General features: G+C 31.7%; 1 protein-coding gene and 1 non-coding gene across 4 annotated transcripts; both read right to left on the reverse strand.

Annotated features, from left to right (window-relative positions):
• Nucleotides 1-534: 534 nt before the first annotated feature.
• On the reverse strand, nt 535-7,475 carry LOC110706599 (probable pectin methyltransferase QUA2). Of its 3 annotated transcripts, none has more exons than XM_021884540.1 (9): nt 6,440-7,475; nt 4,926-5,674; nt 4,698-4,830; nt 3,774-4,014; nt 2,843-3,056; nt 2,577-2,752; nt 2,158-2,461; nt 1,315-1,453; nt 535-1,205 (listed from the first exon to the last, which is right to left on the reverse strand). In XM_021884540.1, the coding sequence occupies exons 2-9, from the start codon at nt 5,654-5,656 to the stop codon at nt 1,047-1,049; spliced, it is 2,097 nt and encodes a 698-aa protein (XP_021740232.1). In that variant the 5' UTR covers nt 5,657-5,674; nt 6,440-7,475; the 3' UTR covers nt 535-1,046. The 3 variants fall into 3 exon arrangements, with proteins under 3 accessions (XP_021740232.1, XP_021740231.1, XP_021740229.1); XM_021884539.1 differs by having other exon boundaries at nt 4,926-5,687; XM_021884537.1 differs by having other exon boundaries at nt 4,926-5,815.
• Nucleotides 7,476-22,624: 15,149 nt separating this feature from the next.
• Nucleotides 22,625-22,698, reverse strand: TRNAT-AGU. The gene has a single exon. It is a non-coding gene; the product is annotated as a tRNA-Thr (tRNA).
• Nucleotides 22,699-24,361: the final 1,663 nt, after the last annotated feature.

Below are 24,361 nucleotides of genomic sequence, written 5' to 3' on the forward strand. Positions count from 1 at the left end.
ATACAGCTAACAGATTTAAAATGCTTATGATTTTGGATTTTCTAACTAAAGTTTTTTTTACATTTAAGAATATTCCTATCAGATAGTTGGAGACATTCAAGTGAAACATGTTTACATCATAGAATTAAGAGTTGTGTGTACTAACCTATATATTCAATGGAGGTGCCTATTTCATTTTTATGATGTACACTAATACACATGCTATGAAGGTCTTATTCACTAATATTACTACTATGGCGTTACGCATGTGCAAATGCATCTCGGAGATAGCTACGTCTACCTACATTTCAAACTTCACATACACGATGAAAATATATTTCAAATACTCGCAAGGTAGATATAATTTCTAAGCTCGTTCACAGACAAACTAGTTTGGTAGGCCGTAATAAATTGATAAAAATGTGCATTCTCAAATAATGTCACATCAACATGGCCTTTGGCTTCATATTTTGTGTACTATGTAGTATGTACATCTCATTTTAAACTAGTTGATGAATCAAAAGCATGTCTATCAGTTGTTGACCAATAAATTCATAGTGAGGTTTAATGATTCTTGAAAATATACCATTCAATAAGTACCCAACTTTTGTGTTACAAGACTTGCATTACTAATGAATGCCTTCTTAATTGAGCTTTCTACAATGAATATAGATGGATTTAGTAAGGTAGGTGGTAGGAAAAAAAAATGACTGAAAATTGCCACCCCAGCATCGTATATACTGCAGCAGACGCTCTTTGCTTATTCTGCTAGACATCGTAAAACTTAAAACCGAGACAAAAGAGTACTGAATACACTGATTCATTCTATACTTGACAATCACTCTTGCTGTGCCTCAATCGCGTAATTACAGGGGCCCTATGGTTGCCTTACGGCTTCATAGGAATTTTGTCGCTGGCTTCAACTAAAAAAGAAAATATATCGTATACTGAACTTCTCTTCTGTTCCAAAAATCTGTAGACTTTGATTTTCTCTATTGACTTGTGTCGTGGTATAAATAAATCAATCTTTAATCACAGGTAGCTACCTTAAAGGCTGTAGTCGTAGATCACTTTGCGTGCCTCTTGAAGAAAGACTTCTGGCAGACGAGGAGTTTCTCATCATTGTTGCTCTCGATTTCAATAACACGAGCTTCCCATTTCAGTCGTGCTATAAGGGGTCTCATGGACTCGATTAGATTAGATTTGTCTCGGAAAATCACCCATCCCTGAGCCAACACTCTTATGTCAGCTGCTTCAATAAAATGTGAGATAAAAAATTGACTAGAACTCTTTTACTTTGAAATGAAAACTGATGAATAAAACTAATTTAGATACCTCAGGCCGAAGAATTCTATCAATCTCAACAAATATATCGAGAGTATTACATCTGCGTTGGGAACCTTTTTCTAGAGAGAGAAAACCATCAGCATGCACCAAGTCGTAAGTTCGAGGGTATGTTGGAAATGCTTCACACCTACACAAGTAGGAATCACACATTCATCAGCAAAGGTTACACTATATCCTAAGCCAAAGCAGAGTTAGATACAAAACCTAAGGTTATCAACAATACGGTGCAAGTGCTAGTCTCTACATTTTTCTTGATAAGTTGCATCTTAATACTAAAAATCACATGTATCTGAATACTAACAATCATCACATGTATCAGCATGTACATTTTTGTACTTCAACTGACATACTTGGATTTTGGCTTTCAACTCTATCCCAAAACAGGCCTTTTTTCTGCACATTATACGCACCGAATGACCAGAATTCTAATGCACCAACCACACAGTAAAAAGCTGATACAGATTATATTGCTCCAATTCTTGTTTTGCTGCCCATTTCATTTTCAACATACGTAGTGTAATTCATTACATATCGAAGCTGGAAAACTGACATGGCCAATAGTCCAATACCTTTTGTACATTTTATGTATAACTAGGCACTGTAAATCTCTTTATAGTGCTATAAATTCAGCTTGAAAAAAAAAATGCAGTTCTATTAACAGCGGTATCAGATGTCCATGTCACCTTCTAGAATGAGGAATACAGTATTCACTGACAATATGCGGCATTAGCAATTATATATTGCAGTAGATAATGTAGGGAAATCTCAAGAGCATAAATTGACACAAGGGTTCACAAGGGAGGAAGAAAGAGAGTAATTTTTCATACTTACCAGTCATGTAATACACCAACATAACCCCGGTCCAGAATCAAAGGCAGGTAGTTGGGACCGCTTGTAGGCACAACATTCATGACCCACACAGCTTTTCCAGTGTCCAGTAAAGCAGCATTAAAACCACCAAAGCGAGCATTCATGTCTAGCACATTTCTGAGCATATTGTAAGGAGGAGAAGGATCCTCATCACCGGGTCTCTTTGGATGGTCTGAGAAAATAATAGGGGAGAGAAGGGTCCAATAATCACGGATTGCAGAATTCCAATTTGAACTATCTTCAGCCAAGTCTTCTAGATGCAGTCCTAAGGAGTCAATAGTGTGTCAGCTAATTATACAAAAAATAAAGGTAAAAGCTGCAAATAACCATCACATGAAATCGAAATACTAATCAAACAACGCAAACTCAAGATATCTTACCGTGAGGTTGAAGCTCCTTTTCATTCATTTTTGCCCGAGATGGCCAAGTTAACTTCTCTTCAATGGGAAGCCAGCGACTGCTATGAGCTCCTCCTATACAAGTTTGGAGTGGACGGTAGTATGGAGATTGAATATCTTGACCCTTGCTACATACACTCGGGCTTGAACCAGGTTTCCTGAAATATAAACATTCCAATGACATGTCACTGACTATCACCCAGGAAACTGCAAAAGAATAATCGTCTATAAACAGGTAAATAACTGACCTAGAAAAATAGCAATTCCTTTTGGCAGTCTTCTTCCACACAACAGTTTCATCCTGTTGGGACAACAATTCCCAACAAAGCTTCACTGTAAATTCATGAACAAGATCCCATCTCTTCTGATTCACTTTATTACGGGCATTGGTAAGAGGCGAAGTCCAGACAAAGTATCCACCGGGTCTTAAGACTCTATCAGCCTCAAGTAAGAACAAGCCATCTGCATCATTTGGATTATATCATATATCAACAAACTTTGACATCAAGCTAGCAAAATAAAAACATTTTGCCACAATTCGCATCTAAGTTGCCTTGCAAGTACCAGCAAGTCAAGAAAATTGGATTGCTTATACCTCTAATGAAACGAGCATTATAGAAAATCTTAAGACATTACAGATTGACCTTTAGGAGAGTCTGATAGCATGGATCTATTTTCTGAAGGCTCTTTTGGCAGTGCAGGTTCTCATTCTTATAGAGAGGGTGGTAATAGCCCCTGCATCCCAGACACCAGATTCCCACGAAGAAATTTAAGTTTTGATAAGAAATATGAAGTAGGATAGGAAACCCCAGCCATCAAACAATAATAGGAAAGGCGATTCTTGAGAAGAGAATTCAGGTGCATACATCCATCAATATCTTCAGCAGAACATTGACAATTGTGGCATGTTGTCATTTGCACACTAAAAGGTAAAGTTATTGATTGTCATATTTCTTTGGCAGTTTCTTACAGATGATGTACATTCCACAACAAATATGTCAACACTTCTTTCCTCTATCAATATTCTTTTAATAAACTTTATCCTCCAAGACATAGTAAAGGAGGCATGACAATGATCCAATTGGGTGGGAGCAGTCTAGAGGTTTTCACCTAGAAAAATGTCAAATGGAAACATGTAATTTTCATATTTTATACTAACATATAAGAAAGACTTGGTACCTTTCAGATCCCAGTCAATGCCACACCGCGCACAATGCACCATGTCATAAGAAAGAGATGGAAATGGCAACTGTTTTGTACTGAAGGAACCAATCATCGCTGGAAGACCTCTTTCAAGTGTGAGTTGCACTTGACTACCTGAAGCCTCATAAGGCGCAATACACATGGTCAGTAACTCTTTTGAGAACAGATGCGCTCCAAAGGTACCATATCCACATCCTATATCTAGGATATTTCTCACCTGCACCAGGAAAAAGATGCTTTATGGCTTATGAACACTTGAATGGTATTAGAATTTGGAATATTACAGGTCTATCTCAAGGATGACAAGGTACATACTACTTTTGATGGGGTCGAGGAAAAGGAACACGCAAAAAATCATCTTATTAAGCTGAAGAATATAGAAATTCTGAAACAGTTAGCTTCAACTTTGTCAATGGTTATTGTTAAAAGAAATTTAAAGCAAGAGCAATGAGGTTATCCACAATACTAGCTCAAAAGCACATCAAAAAATACCTCAACATTCACATGGAACCCTTAGATTCTAAGAAGTGAAAGATTTAGAATTAGATAGGATGCAGTACACATTATCCATTTCCAATGGAGTCAAAAGATTCACTAATTTATTTCGGCCAGGAGTATGATTCACTAAATTACAATGTATCATTGATACTTTGTGCATCTTTTTTATCGCGAAGGGGAAAATGTCCAACAGAAACAGCCTCCCTTGTTGAGTTGGTTAAGCTGTAAACATCAACCCCCACAACCTTCCCAAGGAAAGAGCTCTATCTAGAGGCCAGGCAGTATTAATTGCAAGGGCAGGGGATACACATGTATGATTTACATTAACGAAAAACATTACCAATTGCAAGGACAGGGAACTATAGAAGTCTGATTTCATTAACAAAGAAGATTACAACATACCCCAGCTTGTTTAAAATTGGAAGAACTTCTTAGCCCAATCATTTCAGCAATTTGATGTGAGTAGTCCTCAATGTTATCTGACGTGAGTGAGTCAGAGCGGAAAGAAATTTGTTCTTCCTCTAACATCATCATCCTGTAATTAAAGCCAGAAGGATTAACAACAATGAAGCAGAAATCACAAATTGAACTCTCCGTCCCAGACTAGTGAAAGGGGTGGTTTCAGTTCACCTTTTGGTCAAACTTCCAGAAGAAAGTACTTCTTGAGCAGAAATCTTAACATTTGCAACCCAAATGACATCTCTTCCAGTAGGCCATCTCAGAGGAATCTTGTAATTCACAGGAGGTAAAACCAAGCAATTTTGCTTCAAGCTGTGCTCACAAAGACGATCAAATTCATCGCCATCAGCATAACCTAAAGCCGAGCTTTCTGACACATTGTAGCAAGGCACAAAATTTTCATCTTTCTTAGAACAGAAATCCAATTCTCTCAATTTTGCTGGCCCTTGAGATAGATCACTGATGGCTGTAAGATCTGAGACGAGCTGCTCTTGCATCCTCCTATAACTATGGTAAATGTGACCTCTTGATGATGCAGTAATTGATATTGTCCACCAAAATGACCCGGTTAAAGCAAGAATCACTATAAGAACTAAACTGGTTCTAAGAAGAAGCAAAGTTAGCTTATGCCGACTTCTTGGACTTCCACCACTAAACAATTCTGTTGTAAAACCATTTTCATTAACACCCAACTTTGATGGGGCATTATCTGAAGAATTTAATCGAAAGGGTAACTTTACTGAAGAATAGCTTTGGTCAGACAACGAACGACCAGCTCGAGTATCATCCTTTTCTGTTTTTTCTTTCATTTGAGAGTCCTGGGAATCCCAAGAAGCATGATTGCTACCAACAGAAAGACGCCGTTGCTCACCAGATATGCCTCTTTGGAGAGGCCTTGACATTTTATACTACCGCGAATCCTACAAACGCAACCTTTTGTATTTCAATACAACTGCTGAATAAAATCTACAAGTATCTTTGTATAATCAAGTCTACTACATCGCCATTGCATCACCGTGAATTCTAACACCTATTACAAGATGCATCCCTGAGGGTGGCAACTGGCAACAAAGCATGGCAACAATATTGAAATATCAGATCCAACTAAACAACATCATTCATTTGAAGCATATTAAAAGACATAAATATAGATATTAAACACCCAAAGTCAAAAAAATCTTCTTTTTCGACGACAATACAAGGTGGAATCCAGATTCGGATGCTTATTAGAAATAAAACAGTATAATTGTAAATGATTTATATAACTTCAAATTATAAGCTTAAACAATAAGTTTCACCGACAGTGTATTTTAGTTCAGTCACTCACATTCCTTTAATCACTCTACAACTTTTAACAAAACTAAGATCAAACCAAAAATTAAACTGATTGAAAATTTGAAATGAACCCAGCAAAATTAAATTAATTTACAGATACATAATAAAAAAAAAAAAAAAAAAAAAAACCCATTATGATTAACCCACTAATCAGCTAAAATAATAGTTTATGAAATTGAAATTCAATCCTTCTGTATTAAACATACTAATTATAAATAGAGAACAAAAAACCCCAGATAATTTCAAACTGAAAAAATACAAAATCAAACAAGATCAACTTAATATTATTCCTACAATACTAAAGTCTAAACATAAAAAGACAGATTATGTAAAATAAAAAAGAAAAATACCTGAGATTTTGAAGTTCGAACTTTGAACCACTGAGATTGAGCAAAAAAAAAAAGAAACCCCAGAAAAGTTTCACAACACTAAAAAAATATAAAGATTCAAAATTTGGGAATTTTTCTTCTTCAATCTCTCTCTTACTTCCTCTATACAATCTTATAAACCCAGAAAACCAAGAAAATCAGGAAAATCAAAGATTTTGTTTAAATGAAGTCGTTATAATATACTTGTTGTAGTACTGATTGAAACATTATACTTAAACAAAACAAATGAAAGTTTTTATTACTCACTTTCCTATCACCTCTGCAATTACTAATGTAGTGTAATAGCAGTAGATGCTGTGTATTTAATGCTCAATTTTCAAATAAATTATTTCACCTCTTTTTCTCTCTCCTCTTTCTTTCTTTCTCTCTCTCTCTGTTTTATTATATACTGTGTTGTGTGAATCCAGAAATTTTTTATACGCGCTATCCAAACAACCAAGATAATACTAGAGAGAGAAAAAAGGGTGGAAGGGAGGTCGATCTGCAAAAATTATGGGAAAAAAATGTAGTTTTTTTCAGTAAAATTAAAAATTAAAAAAATACCCAAGTAAAAATTAACAGGAATTAACAAAACCCAGATGTTAAATTTTGCAGATAATGTGAAAGTTTTGAGCTTTTTCCAGTTAAAAAACTAAAAATGGCAAAAAGTTTTTTTCTCTCTCTAACTAATTACTACTACAATATTAATGACTCGGGATTAGCTTAAGCTGTGTTTTAGGCTATGGTTTTCTGCTTTCTCTCACTTAAATTTTTAAATTTTTTTTTCTGGGGATGAATTAAATGAGTATTTTTTGGGTGAAAAAATGAGAAAAATATTATGTAGATCTGCTAAAAAAAAGGAGGCATAAACTTACCCAGAATCTATTTGCCGCTCAATTTTATAAAATGTTTAGTACAGTAGTAACTTTACTCAGTACTCTGTAGTAGTAATAGTAACAGTAATTGCCTTTTTACAGATTTTTTTACTGGTGAGTGGTGAAGAGTGAAGAACAATTTTCTTCTTGTGTCTGTTTTTTTATCATCTTTAATAAATATGCTGAGAATTCATTTTGTTTTTTTACATATTTTGGATTATTTTTTTGTTTTTTTACACACTTTGGATTTTTATTTCAGATAATGGGAGTATTAGTTTTAATAAACGTCCAAAACAAGTAACTATCCAAGCCTAGGTCACGTGAGTTTTGATCTTTTGGTGTGATGATTTATCCGATTACGAAGTTTTATTACTCGTTATATTTTGAAAATTTGAAGTAATGGTTGCTTATACGTTTTTTTTCATTACGAGATTGTTTTTTCAACTTTGAAATACATTAAGCGTTCAATTTTAACTCTCACAAATGAGTAAAAATGGTTTTAGGTTGTACATTTTTACCCAGGTGAAAGAACAAGTCCGTCATACATCAAAATAAGTCTACATCAAGTCATCAAGTAATACTCGTTCAATTTTTTTTTTAACAAATGCAATAGTTTTCTTTTCGTGGCGAATGGTGAAAGAAACACATTTAAATAGTAAAGTCCCCTTGGTACACCTCGGAGTATATTTTTACTTACGATATCTTTAATCATAATATATTAGACCGTGTTGTATTGTCGCTTGGATTAGATTGAAATAATGTTCTATTCACTATATTTTAGAGATTTGTTAGCTTATTTTAACTATAAAATCTATACAAGGTTGGAGTGGACCGAATCTTACTATCGTCAACTGTAATTGTCAATTGAATATCTTTAATCGCATAATTAAAAATATATATTTGTAAATTTCACATGTAGATGAGTCTAATAAGACCTCACTTTTGACTTGTTTTTAAAATTAAATAAATAAATAAAATTAAGCAAGCAAATTGAATCCTATGTAAAGTTAGTTGATCAAATTAGACTAGTTGGGTTTTAAAACAAATTAAAAATTATATCATATTGTAAAAAATTACAAAAACTTTTGTCTACATTCGATGTACAGTAATATCGGATTTTTAAAGAGAATGTGCAATATATTATTATATATCTGATTTTTTTTAATGTTTGTCAAAAAATTAAGATTGAGATACCTTATTTAAGGCGAGAAAACATTAGCTTATTCTAACTCACCTATATATAATCATTTATAAGTTATAATTAGAGAGTTTCTAATTACAGTTGTCCCAATTATGACCTAGCGTAATTGTTTGTTTATTATACTCTGTATCAAAATAGGTATCAATTCCTCTAGTATTTTAAAGAAAATAGAAAAATATTCATGCATATATGCACTAAAAAAATACTACGTAGTATCTTTATGGCAGGGTGAGATTTAATTTTCCCTAAAAAACAAGGGGGGTGAGATTTAATTTACTTTGGTAGATGTGCAGTTGATTAATTACTCAGTTTTATGTATATTAATTCATAACCATGCCTTTATTGAAAATTTTGTACAGTACTACAAGTAATATATGGCATTGAAAAAAATACAGTAAAATAAAATAAGTCAAATGATAAAGTGATAATTTTATCATATCCACGGCTTGCACGTCTACGCAGGCAAAAGCTAAGTAAAGCCAAGATTTCAAAGAGCACTACGTTATTGTGAGAGTTTGGCGCTGTTCTTTAGAGAAACTATCTCTTCTAAAATTTGTTCTGCTTTACTCTGTCTAGAAACTCAAAAGTACAAAGCTATGTATTGATACTTTCATTGCGAGATCATAATTTTTAGTGCTCTACTCATCCATAGCAAGAAAGAAAAGAGTGCCACAAATATAAACACCCGGACTATATAACGTTAATTTTTATTTATTTATTTTTGAACGGGATATAAACGTTATTATTTAAAAGTACATTAATCATTTATGTTGTTCATAAACACTATAATTAGTTTATTTCTTCAAGAATATTGCTAAGGATGTCCAATGACCCAATGTGAGTGTCTGAATATATACGTATGTATTTTTATTTTTTATATTTTTTTGGTTGGTAAGGAGAAGGGTTCTATCGGACCGGAACCTCTCATAAATCCTTCCGACACAAGTTAGCGGGTTAGACACTTTAGAAAGGATGGATAAGAGAATCCCCATCCCACGGTGCCTCTTGAGGAGTTTGATCCCACAACCTCTTGGTTATGACTTGTGAGATGCAAATTTTCCTACTAGACCAAACTTTGCTTGGTATGTATGTATGTATATATGTGTATGATGTATGTATGTATGTATGCTTTGGTGAGAATCTATACATGTATAATTAAGTTTTATGGTGTTATCATATCAAATACAATTTGGTATTATTTTGTTCAAAACTTTTACTATGTATACATTTGATGTATAGTAATATTACTGTACATCGAGGTAACTTTTGTTGAATTTAGGGTAACATTTACACTTTTTTGGGTAACTTTTACTTTTTATCAATGAACCATAATTCCATAAATAACTTTATTTATATTAGGGTATAAGAGTTAGGATTGCCCATGAGCCTGTTTCAAACTATTTTACGAGTAGTTTTTGTGTTCGTTTTCTAGATATTTGATTCATGCATTTATTTGTATTGTGGACTATGGTCTCTCCCATACTTTGTAAGGCTATATCCAGTTGTATGAATGAATTCATCCCCTTTATTTTGAGATTTGCTTTGATGAACATCAGATTATAGACTTGGCTAGTTGGCTATAGGCCATACGAATTCTTGAGGAAGTCCTACTTTATACTCGTATCATCGTGAGACATTTGTAGGGGGCAATTTTATTTATTTATTTATTTATTTATTTATTTATTTATTTTTACTACTCTGTTTCATTGTTTTTGCAACAATTTGACATAAAGTGTAAGTATTTAATGTTTAATTGTTACAAAAAATTTGAAACGGAGAGATTAATATTTATTATTCCAATAAATACACTACATCCGTTAAATGTTTTGAGCAACTTTGGAATATTTTATACCTTACAAATAATACCACGCACAAAGTTGCACAAAATATTTAACGGAGGTAGTAATAATAATAAAAGATTGTAGATGAGAGACAGAGAATGAGAGTGAAAGAAAGAAAGGAGATTGATAGTCATATACGTGAAGAGTGAAAAAGAAAAGAAGTTGAGATCACAAATCACAATAATCTGTTAACACCATTGTAAAAGTTTGGAGTACAAATATAAGTGTTAGCAAGAATGTTTCAATATCCAATAGTGTTACATTTTAACCACTAATTAATCAATTATAACTTCTAATTATTTACTATTGCCTTGTTAGCTATCCAATAGTGTTACTTTCGGTTGTGAACGTACAAGCCAAGGCCCTTGCATATATTTTTGAGTTAAAACTATATTCCAATAGCAATAATCCAATGGAAAAATTGCCCGCAATAATCCGACCTTTGGCTCATCCGCTCAAATTAATCCCACCTATTGATTATTTTTAAATAATCCGACCTTTATACTCAATCCGCTCATAATGGTTCCAACCGGTCATGTAACTTGTAATAACAAGTTATCTGACATGTGGCGGCCTGTGATTGGTCCCAAAAATAAAAATAAAATAAAACAAAATTTATTAATTTTTTTTTAAAAAAAAAATTAATTATATAAAAACCACCCCCACCTGCTGGCGGCTGCCCTAGCCACCCTCGCTGCCTGACTCCCCAGCCCCGCGGATCCCACCACCCAGGTCCCCAACAGCAGTGACGGAGCCTACGCCGGCGACGACGCCGCGCCCAAACCCTTCCCTCTGAACCACCAACCAGCCTCTAAATCCCTTCCCCATCCCAATCCCAATCCCAATCCCAACCATCACTTCCCCTGTCCCTTTCCTGGCCCCTCCCCTTCCCCTGTTCTTTTTCCGTCCCCTGATCCTATCACGATCCCAGCCTCCTCCCCGTTCCCCGTCTTTACGGCCACGCCCCCGTTCCCTGCCCCTTTTACGGCCGTGCCGTCCTCCCCAACCTCAATTCAGGCCGCGCGACCTCAATTTATCTAGTGTGGTGGGTTTCGATTTTTGAAAGGGTTTTGGGGTTGGGTTGGGATATCAGTCAGTTTCTAGGCGGCGGCGGTTTCCGGTCTGGGTGGGGTGGTAGTTCTAGGGTCTAGGTTTGGGTGGTGGTGGTTGTGGTGTGGCTTAGGTGGTTTTTTTTTTTTTTTTAGTTTTTATTTTTGTATATACTTTTACTTTTTTAATTATTAATTTTTTTTTATTTTGGACGAATCAAGTTATGACACGTGTATATTAAACTTAATAAAAAAAAAATTACCTCTTCAACCGATTACTGATCACCTGGGACCATTTTGAGCGGATTGAATATAAAGGTCGAATTATTAAAAAATAATCCAAAGGTAGGATTATTTTGGGCGGATGCCCCAAATGTGAGATTTTTCCGGACAATTTTTCCTAATCCAATAAGTAATAATAAGATAAAATTACTTAATTAGTCATGACGCTGATGATTAAAATTTGAGTTAATAAGAGTTTATTAAAAGTAGGATGCTTTTTTATATCACTATCTATCACATTTTCCATCACAATTTTTTTTTTTTAATTTTTTAAAAATTCATAATGCATGTAATGTAATTTAATTAATAATTATAAAAGGGATAACTCTTAATTTCAAGGGTGAATTGTGTAAAGTGATTCATTTTTAACTTTTGTATCGATCTAGAGACCATATATATATATATATATACTCCATATTAATTTTATTAAAAGAGACAAAAAGGGAAAATATTAAGGTTGTCTACTTGTCTTTATTTAGTAGTTAGTCTAACGTCGTTGGATAAAATGAGTATGTTGTACGACTTACTTTTTGCAGAGCATGAATCCATTAAGATCACAATTCACAAGCTCAACATTTATGGGTGAATCAATACAAGTAAACATTGAATTTATTTTGTAAATATAATTGATGATGGTTGAACTATAACCTTTTCCATTACATATCATGTTTAGCTCAAATTATTTTTACTTATTTCCTATATTGATTGATAAAAGAAAAGGGGGTTATTTCTACTATTGTAATGTAATGTATAGTAGTTTTGGTCCTTTTGGAATGGAACCTCTAGGAGTTGTGAAGTGGAACCTCCTAAACTCAATGAGTATATTGTAGGTTTGGAATGTTTAGCTCAACTTCTTTTAGATCAGATAATAATAAAATAAAAAAAATAAAAAAAAATCTGGCATATTTTATCGTTTTTGTGCTGCTGTTATCCCTAATAAATCTTCATTTAAAGCATTTTTTGTGCGGCTATTTACATTAACTTTAATATTTTTCTTACCATGCATACCATTATATAACTTGAATAGTTCATTGCCATAATCCTTACCAAACCTCTATGTAAACTTGACCAAGAATCTAACCGTTGTGCAAGCTATAAACTACTTACACTAACAATGATCATTTATTACTCTTTTTTTCAGCATCGTATTTTATTTTTTTTAAATGTAGTTTATACTTTAGATAGTACGATTATAGTCGTAAAATTCTTAAGAAATTCCAAAGAATTAAGAAAAAGGTATGTAGTGGCGTAATAAATTGGCAAATGATTAAAGGACAACAATAAGGAAATCGAGGTCATCATGTGACAAAAAGAGTCAAAAACTGAAGTTATGCAAGAATTGTGGTGGTTTTATTTACGGGTCCCATTACGCCGCGTTACTTGATGTCGGTGTTTCATTCGACTGGCTCAATTGATCCACTTACCTTATTGGTAGCCTACTTTCTAGTGGAAATTAGTGTCTTTACTCATTAATTAACAATTTCTTTTTAATGCTTAAAATTAGTGGCGGTGAGAAATATTCTCAAGATGTTACTCCGTAATACAAAGGTTTGAAATAGAAATACTAGCTAAATTATACTTGTACGACTAAAAAAGAGATTAAGAGCTAGTTTAGTTCAGCTTCAATCACTTCATTTTAATTAAGTTCCTACCAATAGTCTACTTCAGTTTAGTTTTTAATTTCATTTTCTTATAAGCAATTCATTTCAGCTCTATTTAATTCAGTTCAATTCAGCCTCAATATTTTAGTTTAGTTCAATTCAGTTGTTTTCAGTAAATAGAAACATGCCCTAAGTTTTAACATTTTGTTTGGTGAAAAGACTAAGGGTCTGTTCTAATTTACTGAACTAAAATGAACTGATTAGGGCTGAATTGAACTGAATAGAGCTTAAATGAATTATTTATGAGAGAAGGAAATTAGAAGCTGATAAACTGAACTGAATTTAACTAATTAGAGATGAACTGAACTGAAATTAACCCGAAGTCCTGAACAGAAGCAAACCCTAAATTTTAATAAAGTAATACTGGCCATGAATGTAAGCGAGTATAGATAATTTAAAGTACATTGATCATATATTTTTTTACAAAGAAAAATCATAAATGTAATCTAAGTGCATCATATAAGAAGAATTTGTACTCTGTATTATACACCAATTAACTACATCAGTTTTTCTCGTAAAAAAATAAAAATAAAAACAATACATGTGTATTTATCATATATCTCAAGTTATGCGATGTATTCCTTCCATCATTTTTTAATATTTTACATTTGAAATTTTTTTATTGTGAAAGAATAGTAGTCAAAGTGTAAAGATTTATTACTCCATACAAGGAGAATACAATTTTAAGAAATGAATTTGATGTTTATATGCAATTCTTATACACAATTTCAAGGATTGCATATATCATTACTCATTAAAAGAATAACTGAATAGAAATTCAAACCATTGATGAATTCAATGTAGTTGTTGTGTGAAAACAATTCTCTATCCCAATTCCCATTTAACAATTATCACATTATCAAAACTGTAAGAAAACAATGCATTGAAGTCTCCACTTGATGTAGGCAACAACTAACGCCCACGAAACTTTGAACCCAAAAATTGCAAACGTTGTTATATACACCTAGGTGCACGGTGTACCCGAGAACGTTGTTATATACACCTGGGTGTACGGTGCACTCGAGATATTTTTTAATTAATTATATATAATTTTCAATAGTATATTTAATACTTACATATAGATAGCCTTATATTATTACTGTTTGAATTATATCACATCTACTGTTTGAAGTATCAGAATAATATGTTATCTCAAACATACATACATGAAAATGTGCAACTTCATGTATATTAGATTTTCATTAAGAATTAGTTTACTTCACCTTATTTTGTTGAACCCAAATTATTTTTACTAAAGTGATTTTTTTGCTGAACTTCAATTTTTTTTACTCAACATATTAATTATATTTGCCGAACTAAAATTTTAATGATTGTCTATATATTTCTTCTTGGATATTACCGATTTTTACTAAACATAATCTATTTTTACTAACTGATCAAAATTACTTTTACTAACTGAAAATATGAAATTATTTTTACTGAACAATATTATTAAATTTTTTTTTTCTAGGGTGAAGTGATCATGGTCTAGAGTTCTATATATAATCTGTATTTATATGTATATATAAGAAAGTGTTACTTGATATATATCACCAACAATTTAAGTATTTAACATGATTCAGCTAAAAAATGTTGGATATAAAATTACTTGGTCATATATGTGGTAATGATTATGGTCATTCACCAACTTATGTATACAACATAGTCAACATTTAATAGGACATTATAACTAACAATAGAATCCCCTTCCGCTTGAATGATACTCCTATTAAACGTTTTTTTTCTTTTTGAAAGCGAAGGGTATTCTATTGTTAGTTATAATGTCCTTGTATATGTATTTAATTTCAGTAAAGCTTAAGAAAGTATATTGAATTACTCCGATTTATTAAAGTACATACTTCATTTATACTTACAAAGTTACAATGAAAGTAGGTCTAATAATAAGAAAACTCAATATAGTTTTTTTTTTTTTCAATACAATTGTACGTAGTAATTTTATTATTTTAAATTAGTGAATTAAAGGTTAAATAAATTAGTATTGATCATACTAATATACGGAGTAGAAAAAACTTGACACAATTATTTTACAACTGTTTTGTTTTGTAATTTTATTGTTTGTAGTTTTCTACATACAATACATGTCGTCGGTGAGCATTACATAGTGAGTATTGGCTATATATGGAATTCAAACTACATCACGCCATCACGGGTTCTGATTTTCAGGCAACTAAACTGATAAGTGATAACATTGGTACCCTCAAAGTATTACTATTTACTAAATCATTCTCAATAATTAAACTACTATTTATATCAACTATTTTAATAATTAAACGACATGTCTTTCTATTGCTTAATCTACAAAATTAAACAATAGTTTATTTTAGATCAGGATTTGATCATTACAAGCAATTTTTTTTGAAGGGATCAATACAAGCAATTCATACTTCTTACTTCATACTCGTATTAATTAATCACCTAACATGTAAGAGAGCATCAAACATGAATTGTGTTTTCGTCTTTAACTTTGTATGTACTTGTTTAATGTTTAAACTCTTTTTCTTTTACTAAAACAAGGAGAAGTTAATAAAACTTTTTTCTTGATGATTATACAATATTTGCAAACTATTTGAACTTGGATTTCTTTGACATCATAAAAATAAATCATTTAAAAATGTATATACTAGTCAAGTTATCACGGACCATAATAAAGCTAAACCCAATAGACAAAGTAGGCTACTAGATACATGAACCAATTAAGAACTTTCAATGATAGTTGAGACCTGAGAGGTTTATGAAAGTTGTTATAAATTGGATATATTAACGGAGAAAATATGATCGAGAAGGGTTTAGCAATTAATCATCTCAATTTTTAAGTAGATCGAACACACCTTTAAATACATCTGAATGTATAATAGAGCTTACGACATCAAAGAATGGTCCCTTGAACCCTGGTCCCTTTGTAGAGCACAACACATGATGACATAATTCATAGCTAAGAATCCATTAAGATAAATATGAGGACAATGGGAAGCAAGAACCTACCAAAATTCCACTGAAGGATTCCTCGTGCTTAGAATTGGATTTACATGACAAAACTACTGTCATGAACAAGAAATTGAATGAGATAATAGTCCGTAATGTAATGTGTTCAAGTGTAAACAGACAAGAGTCACTGAAACTAATCATAATTTCATGCTCTTTGACTTTGACTACAACGTTATTTTATGAGTTGTACTAAATTATCATTACATAGTATTCTAATTGTTAGATGACGTGGCCACTAATTTAGGCCCCCATATACATACTACCGACGTACAACTTGTCACCCTACCATTAATCGCTTCATATGTGACCAATCTTCGACCACTTTTTACCTAGACTATTAAGACTAGAATTGTTCATAACTTTCATTACTATATTGTTGTAATTCAATCTTGTATAAGCTCTATATGAAAAAAATAAATTTTAAGGTAAAAGGTAGTTAAGGGTCTGTTCTCATTAACTGAATTGAACTGAACTGAAGTGAAATGGACTAAACTGAATTTCAACGTATGAGAACAGACCCTAAAATCATTAACAATGATAAGCTAAGGACTAAGGTTGTACAACAAAAATAAGATATAGTTCAAATTTTAGTGTGCAAAATGTTATAAAGAACAATAGTATAGACAGTAGATAGAATCATACATATTTTGGATATTATCCTAAAACATTTTTAACTAAGTGATTTTTTTACCATATTGTTATTACCAATAATTATAATTATACTTTTTATTTGATTAAAATTGCAAAAAAGGATAAAAATAATGAGTAATTCTAATAGTGAAAATGAAATATGCTAAGAGGAGAATTGAACAATCACTTTCATTCGGTTGACAAAATTGAAAGAAAGGAGAGAAAAATTTCACAAGGGAATAGATCGACCGACTTTTAGCTATTCTTCCAAATTCCTATTTTTAGATAATTTTTATGATGATCAAGAATTTTTTTTTTTTTCTTTGAGCGGAAGAAATTTTGTTTTTAATAATATATAAGTTAAACAACACTAAAAGCCTCTGTCTCAAAAGAATTTAAATTTAAATGATTATAAATACAATTTTCAAAATTTTCTCTTTCTCAATAAACAATTTACAAGTTAGCGACAAAAGATTATATACATATGGATATATCATAGCTAATCACATCAACAAGAATTCCACATGCATTTCTTTTTTTTCTTTTTCTTTTGCAATGAGACATTGGTCCAAATTCCACATTTCCATTACCAAGTCCAGGATGGCATATATACTAATCACCCTCTATTATGAATATCTAAGGGAAGTGGGAGACATATCTTGTGGTTATAAAAGCATTAGAATATTATTAGGTATATGGTAGGGAACCTATTAAATAATTACACTATTTCAGTTTCAAATATTATTCTAATGTTATGATCAGGTATAAACACTAAAGATTTTTTGTGTGCTAAATATAGTATAATGCAAATTGGTTTGTTTCCAATAGAAAGGGAATCTTGTCATTTTAATCCATTGTTTTGACTTATTGAAGTAAAAAATTAAAATAAAGCAACTATTACTAATTTTAGTAGTTTATAAATCTGGTAGTGTATCACTACTAGATAGTATGATTGGATGGAAATTTCAGTGTGAACGAGTCAACACTAATTTTGTTCAGATTAGCTGGTTTAATTTTGGGTGCATGGTTTTAATTGTTAATTAATAGAGTTATTTTAAGTTAAAGTATGTGTGAAAATAATTAGCTAGCCAATTGATTTTAGTAATAGTGCCTTATTGGCTAACTTAACAGTTGTACTTTTGTCTTCTTGGGGCATCTTTGGCTTTACTAGCTATCTTGAGTCTTAGAGGGACTCCTTTGTATCACAACCTTTTTTTGTGGCTTAATATGTGCACCCATAAAATAAGATATTTCAAGTCCGTCTGTGAGTCTGTCCATGTGATGTATATAAATGAATTATACATTTATGGGTCTTGTTTTTAAGCATAAATTGAGCTGTTTGGTCCATTTAAGAATTTGTAAATAAATGAATTACATATATATGGATCTTGTTTTCAAGCATAAATTGAATTGTTTGCAATGACACTTTCTTCGTTTATGATTTCTCTCCATATTATTCCTTCTCATATGACCCTCTTTCTTTTATTTATTTATTTTATCATTATTCATGCGTATTCATATAAATTTAGTCTTTTTGATAAAATTGCAATTAAAAGTGAATAGACAAAGTGTTTCGTAAATTTTATATAGTTGGTAGGATATATTGTTATGATTTTACTATCCGGCTTTACCAATATAATCTAATCCTATCCCTTTAATATAATGTTGCTTTTCACAACCTCATTCAATAATTGCAAGTTACAACTATTTCTCTAAAATGCAATCGATGGAAGAAGAGTAAATACAATCGTGTATGCATGTCCAAGTTATAACTTGTAGCCATAACTAGAAAGCAGAGTTATTCTCTTGTTCTTACAAAAATGAAGCGTGTGTATCTGACAAGACTTTACAACTAGTTTAGCGTAACAAAGAAGAGAAAACAGACAAATAAATCAAAGAAATATATTAATATAGCATGCCATGCTACGTTTGGACTTTAACTAAATTTTAACGAGGATCAATTAATTATATATATTTATATGTATGTGTACTTAAAAGTTAATTTTGTTCTATTTAATTATTATGAATGTCTTATTAATATCTTCGACCAATTATAATTCGAATCTGAATGAAAAGCCTTTCCAACATGATTACGCTACTTTAGTTTCACTTTTGCAACTTGCCAAGTTACTACAATTATTTAGAGAAATTATTGGTGCCCCTCGTCAGCTGTTTATAATAAATTGCTCAACACTAGATGTTAGCACATTATTTCATTTATATCTTCTACGGTGTATAATACAGTCATATTCATAATATAAGTCGATTTAGGTGTGTATATTCATACATTAATAACAATAAGTTCGTTAAATTTTATGAAATTTTAAAGCATGGATTAGCAATATTCTTCTGTCTCTAAAACTTTATGTTGTTTAGAATCTCAATATTATTCAATTTGAAGAGCCTAATGAAGTATTTTGAAAGTTAGGTTTTGATTTAATCATGTCAATGAGTGATGTAAGAAAGTATGGAGTATTAATTAATTTTTTATTTATTAATTATGAGGTACTCCGTAATACATAAGGATAATAAGGTCAAATTTCTAAGATATATATTGACAAACGTGCATAATCTTTAGATACAAAAAGTACTTTGTAATATTTATTTTGTGCTCCATATAGTATAACAGAATGTATTTTATTAATTGAATTTAAAGAATTAAACAAAATCATCCCTTTTTATATATATTACGAGTAGTTGAATAACTTGATGAATATACTATGAATTAGTCCACTGACAAACTCTCTTCCACTAGCACTTGACTTTCAGTATCCCATGCTTGATGGATAGAATAATATTGAGTTCATTTAGAAAAGTTATTGACCTTTTATAAGAGGGATAAAAAAATATGATTAAAAAAAAAGAAGAAGAAGGAGAAGAAGATATAATATAGAATTAGTGACTAAATAAAGCTAGCTTAGTTTGAGTGTTAATTTACTAACTCTCATTAACATTCGATTGTCAGCTTGATGGGAAAGGGAGCCGAGGGGGTGGGTAGGTGCGCGCACCGTAGGGGTGAGTAATGTGCAGTATATTGGATTTTGAATTTCATACTACTATCTCCGTTACAGGTTATATGCAACGATTAGACATTTTTTTTCTCTCTACTTTATGTCAAATCGTTGCTCATAACCTGTAACGGAGGTAGTAGTTGTAATCGATGAAAAAGTACAAATTTATCTTTGTGATAAACAAAAAAAAAGTGTTTGTTTAGTGGCATTTTTATAAATATGTCAACAAATTTCATTAAATGCGGGTCCTATAAATGTTGGTTTATTTACGAAAATGTCATATTGACTACTGTGACTAGGAATCTAGGATGTTTGTTAGTTTATTACAAAAATATCACTAGATAAACGATTTTTATTTATCACAAAGATAAACTAGAGCTCACTCATAATCGATTATTCGATTCCTTAAATTAGATGAAATAAAAATCAATTCCTAAAAAGAGAACTAGAACTAGAACTAAAATAAGTCGATATTAGTTTTGATTTTGCATTAAAATACTAGATTTAGTCCTAATTGGATTTGAATTAGGAACCAAAACTTGAATCAATTTCACCCATCCAGTTTCTAATAATTGCATTTGACAAAATTGGTATCAGACTTGGATTCGATGCTCATAATCGATTCCATAAACAAATTGTTTAGCTCACATTGTAATTTATTGAATCTCCACGGTTTGGTCTTCGAAATTTTATTGGAAATCTTCTTGTGATAGGGCCTTGATTGAGCTAAACTCTTTAAATTACCATCCAAAATTTATACACTTCTTACATGCAAGTGTTGCATTATTTATTAACAACCGGTTCATATGCAATACATCATATCTCAACTATTCCTGGCTACTCTCTATTCAATACGTACTCGTATCATTTATGTGCCTATATATATATAAACTACCATACGTATATAGAACCAAAGAATAAATAATAATGTAGTGAATAATAACATATGATTAATATGAATGAATTATGAGCATGTGGAATTGCCTCAGCACAGAACAACAAACCAAACCACAAAATAATGTTAGTAATAAATCCATAACTATCATGAAGAACCCTGCATGTGAGGGAAAATAGCATGATATACATTTCAAATTACAACTATAGATTCATGTGATCACATCTTTTAATTAATTGTAAAGTGAAATTTAATTCTAACAACTCATGAAAGATAGAGACGAATTTTCATCATTGACGAATTTCGTCCATTGGGCCCCACCCATGACCCGACCCTTTTTTTAAACATTAGCTTATTAGTGGACAGTCTAACCAATTTCTACTTCCATTATCCCTTCTATGATTGTGATGTTTTTGGAAGCATGTTTTGCTTCTTAATTAAATATTGAATGTGAGGGATAGATAAAGTGGTTAGAGTTTCTCTCACAGTCTCATGAAATATTGGGATCGATTCTCATGATCATCATCAGTCATTGTGGCTCTCTAAACACTATAAAATAATAATAATAAAAAAAAATTACTGTCTTGATCTCTTTTAGTTTAATTTGCCTCGAATTTCTTCATAAGGATTATCTAAAGATTGCTCCATTATCTTATTTGATAAGAATTCACTTGTCAATGTTTTATACTTGTTTCATCTCTCGTCAACACTACTTGCAGTCCCATGTGCATAGTTTTTTCTACAACAACAACAAAAAAAGTCTTAGTTCCGAAATAGCGAAATATATATATATATATTCAGTTCAGTTTAGTCAATGAGAACAGGCCCTAAAGCTACTTTTTAAAAAGATAATTACTGCATTTAGTTTGCAATTAACATTAAATTACTTGGATGTCAATTAGGTGGAGATAACAATGCAATATAACCTCATCACTTCTTCTAGTCTTCTGGATTCTATGAGTATTTGCTCCAAAATATTAATCATTTCAATTACACCCTTTCATATTATTCAATAAACGAAACATTATGCAGAGTTATTACTCTAGTATTGTGTACGGAAACTTACTATTCAAATAATATAAGTTATTTTCATTGTCTTACATTTAAAACTATTGCGTATTAAAAATTTTGTTTACATACTTAAGGGCCTTTTTTCTTACATTATGCCTAGGGCCCATAAATTTCTAGACACGGGGCGGTATGTGACTAATACTAGTATGAGTATTAATCTTCAATAGTTTGGTGGATTATTCCAAAAGAAAAGGAAAAATAGATTATTTAATTCAATAATGTTTAAACAGTATCTTATGCAATGAATAAAAATGGAGTTATATGAGAGTCACCCCACAAAAGTTGACTAAACTGTGCCTAGGTTTTCTTTCATTAGCTTCTACTGAGGTAAAATGGTTATCTCTTGGAAAATCAATCTTGTCCTGTTTATATGATCCAAACAACATTATTTGTGGGTTCAACAGATTGTAAGGGCCAGATGGTGAAATTTAAACCATTGTCCAAACCAATTATCATGCAAAATACAAACGAAATAACCTTTTTTGTTTCACATTTCATGATACATAACCCGATAATAAAAAGATGTATTCCGTTTAAATTTTGCCCAGTGTATGGTTAGTGTTAGTGTGTTACATTAGATACAAAAGTTGTAAAGGAGGGGAAAATTAAAAAAAAAATTAAAAAAAAAAACACACATAAAAAAAATGCTCTCGTTGAGAGTCGAACTCAAGACCTCCCGCTTACTAAACGGGTGCTCTAACCAACTGAGCTACGAGAGCTGTTTGATTAAATCTCTGTTTATAATGTTTATAATTTTGTAGAATAACTACGAAGAAATTGCTAATTTTAAATTTTAATGTAGAAAAACGAAGCGGCTAGGACTGGGTCACGAAGCCCGACCCAACCCGAACTATGGTTGAAGACCAATTTTAACCTCTAACAACTTAATAAGTAACAACATAATGACAAATAAATGACGTTTCATGTAGTGAATTGGGAACATGAGAAGGTATAACTCGTAACTGTGATTTTCAATGAATTTGGGTAGAAAATCTATTGAGCTTTCTAATATTTTTTTATGTTATTATTTTAATAAATAATAATAAAAAAAAAACTACTCGTACTCTTTTTATGCATGACTTTGGAGTCTATGATTAATAGTCCGATTGATTATGTGATTTGTTCTCTTACGTTGAAATTTAGTTCAATTCAGTTCAGTTCAGCTTAGTTCAGTCAATGAGAACAGACCCTTAGTAATCTGTAATCTATAGAATAACAACTTATTCAGATAGGATTAATAGTCTCGTTGAATATGTAATTTGAGTTAGTAATATGACAATTTAAATTAGGACGATAATACTTGTCATACATATTTGCATTTTGTTATTCCAAGGATTTACTTTCTTTTTACATTATTGGTGAAGATAATTTAAAATCATGATTCACCCCTTTGTAATTCTGTTGGCGCAATTTTACTGGTGCAATTTTACTTAGGCCGAAACCATTGTGTCGTGGATGATACGCACTCGTAGTATACTAATGGAGTAATGGGAGTTTGTGTAGAAGGACTTAAACTTTGGGTTGGTCGGATAAGGAACAAAAGAAGCATTTATTTTGGGCTTTTCTTTCGGTTTCATTGCTTAGACATTCACAAATTACAACTCAATGTAAGTTCCAACACAAATTCGCCACCACCAACAAACAATGCACCAATCAAGCACCCAAATTTCCACCAATTACAAATCCTTAATTATCTAAAACCAACAACAATTGTTATCTTTACGCAAAAACACCAACTAAAGGTATGGGCAAACCCAGATTTGATTGTTTATGAAAGGTTAGGACTTAGGAGAATATAAGAAGTTGGTCAAGAGAGAAGTCAATTCGGGTAAGTGAGTCGGGTTTGGACTCTACTTTGTATACTTTAAGCTTGGGGTGTTGGCTACTATTGTTGTTATAGCTATTGCTTTGATTTTGGAACCTCAAAATACATTAAGTTTAGAAGCGTACGTTTGTTTCTTTGGTTGTCAAGGCGTACCAACAATGAACACTGGAGGTTGAGTAGTCTACTATACTGCATTAATTTTTTCAGTTGTCAAGGCGTACCAACAATGAACACTGAGTAAAGCATAAATACAGTCCCTGAAGTTTCGTATAAAAGCCGTTTTAGTCCCTCTTTAACTTTTTTCCCCAATTTAGTCCCTCAACCACCCACTTTAGTGTTTTTCAGCCAAAAGTTGAGGGACTTTGCTGACTAAGCAAAAGTTGAGGGACCTTGACTCATCAAAAAAGTTGAGGGATGTTGAGTCACCAAAAAGTTTAGGAACTTTGACATGGAAAAAAGTTGAGGGACTTCAACCCTATTAATATTTCAATAAAAAAAAAGCTAATATTGTTCTTTCCAAAAAAAAAAAAAAGGTAATATCGAATTTTTTTTTTCTG

This window comes from Chenopodium quinoa, unplaced genomic scaffold, assembly GCF_001683475.1.
Source record: "Chenopodium quinoa cultivar QQ74 unplaced genomic scaffold, ASM168347v1, whole genome shotgun sequence".
NCBI classification, from domain to species: Eukaryota; Viridiplantae; Streptophyta; class Magnoliopsida; order Caryophyllales; family Amaranthaceae; genus Chenopodium; species Chenopodium quinoa.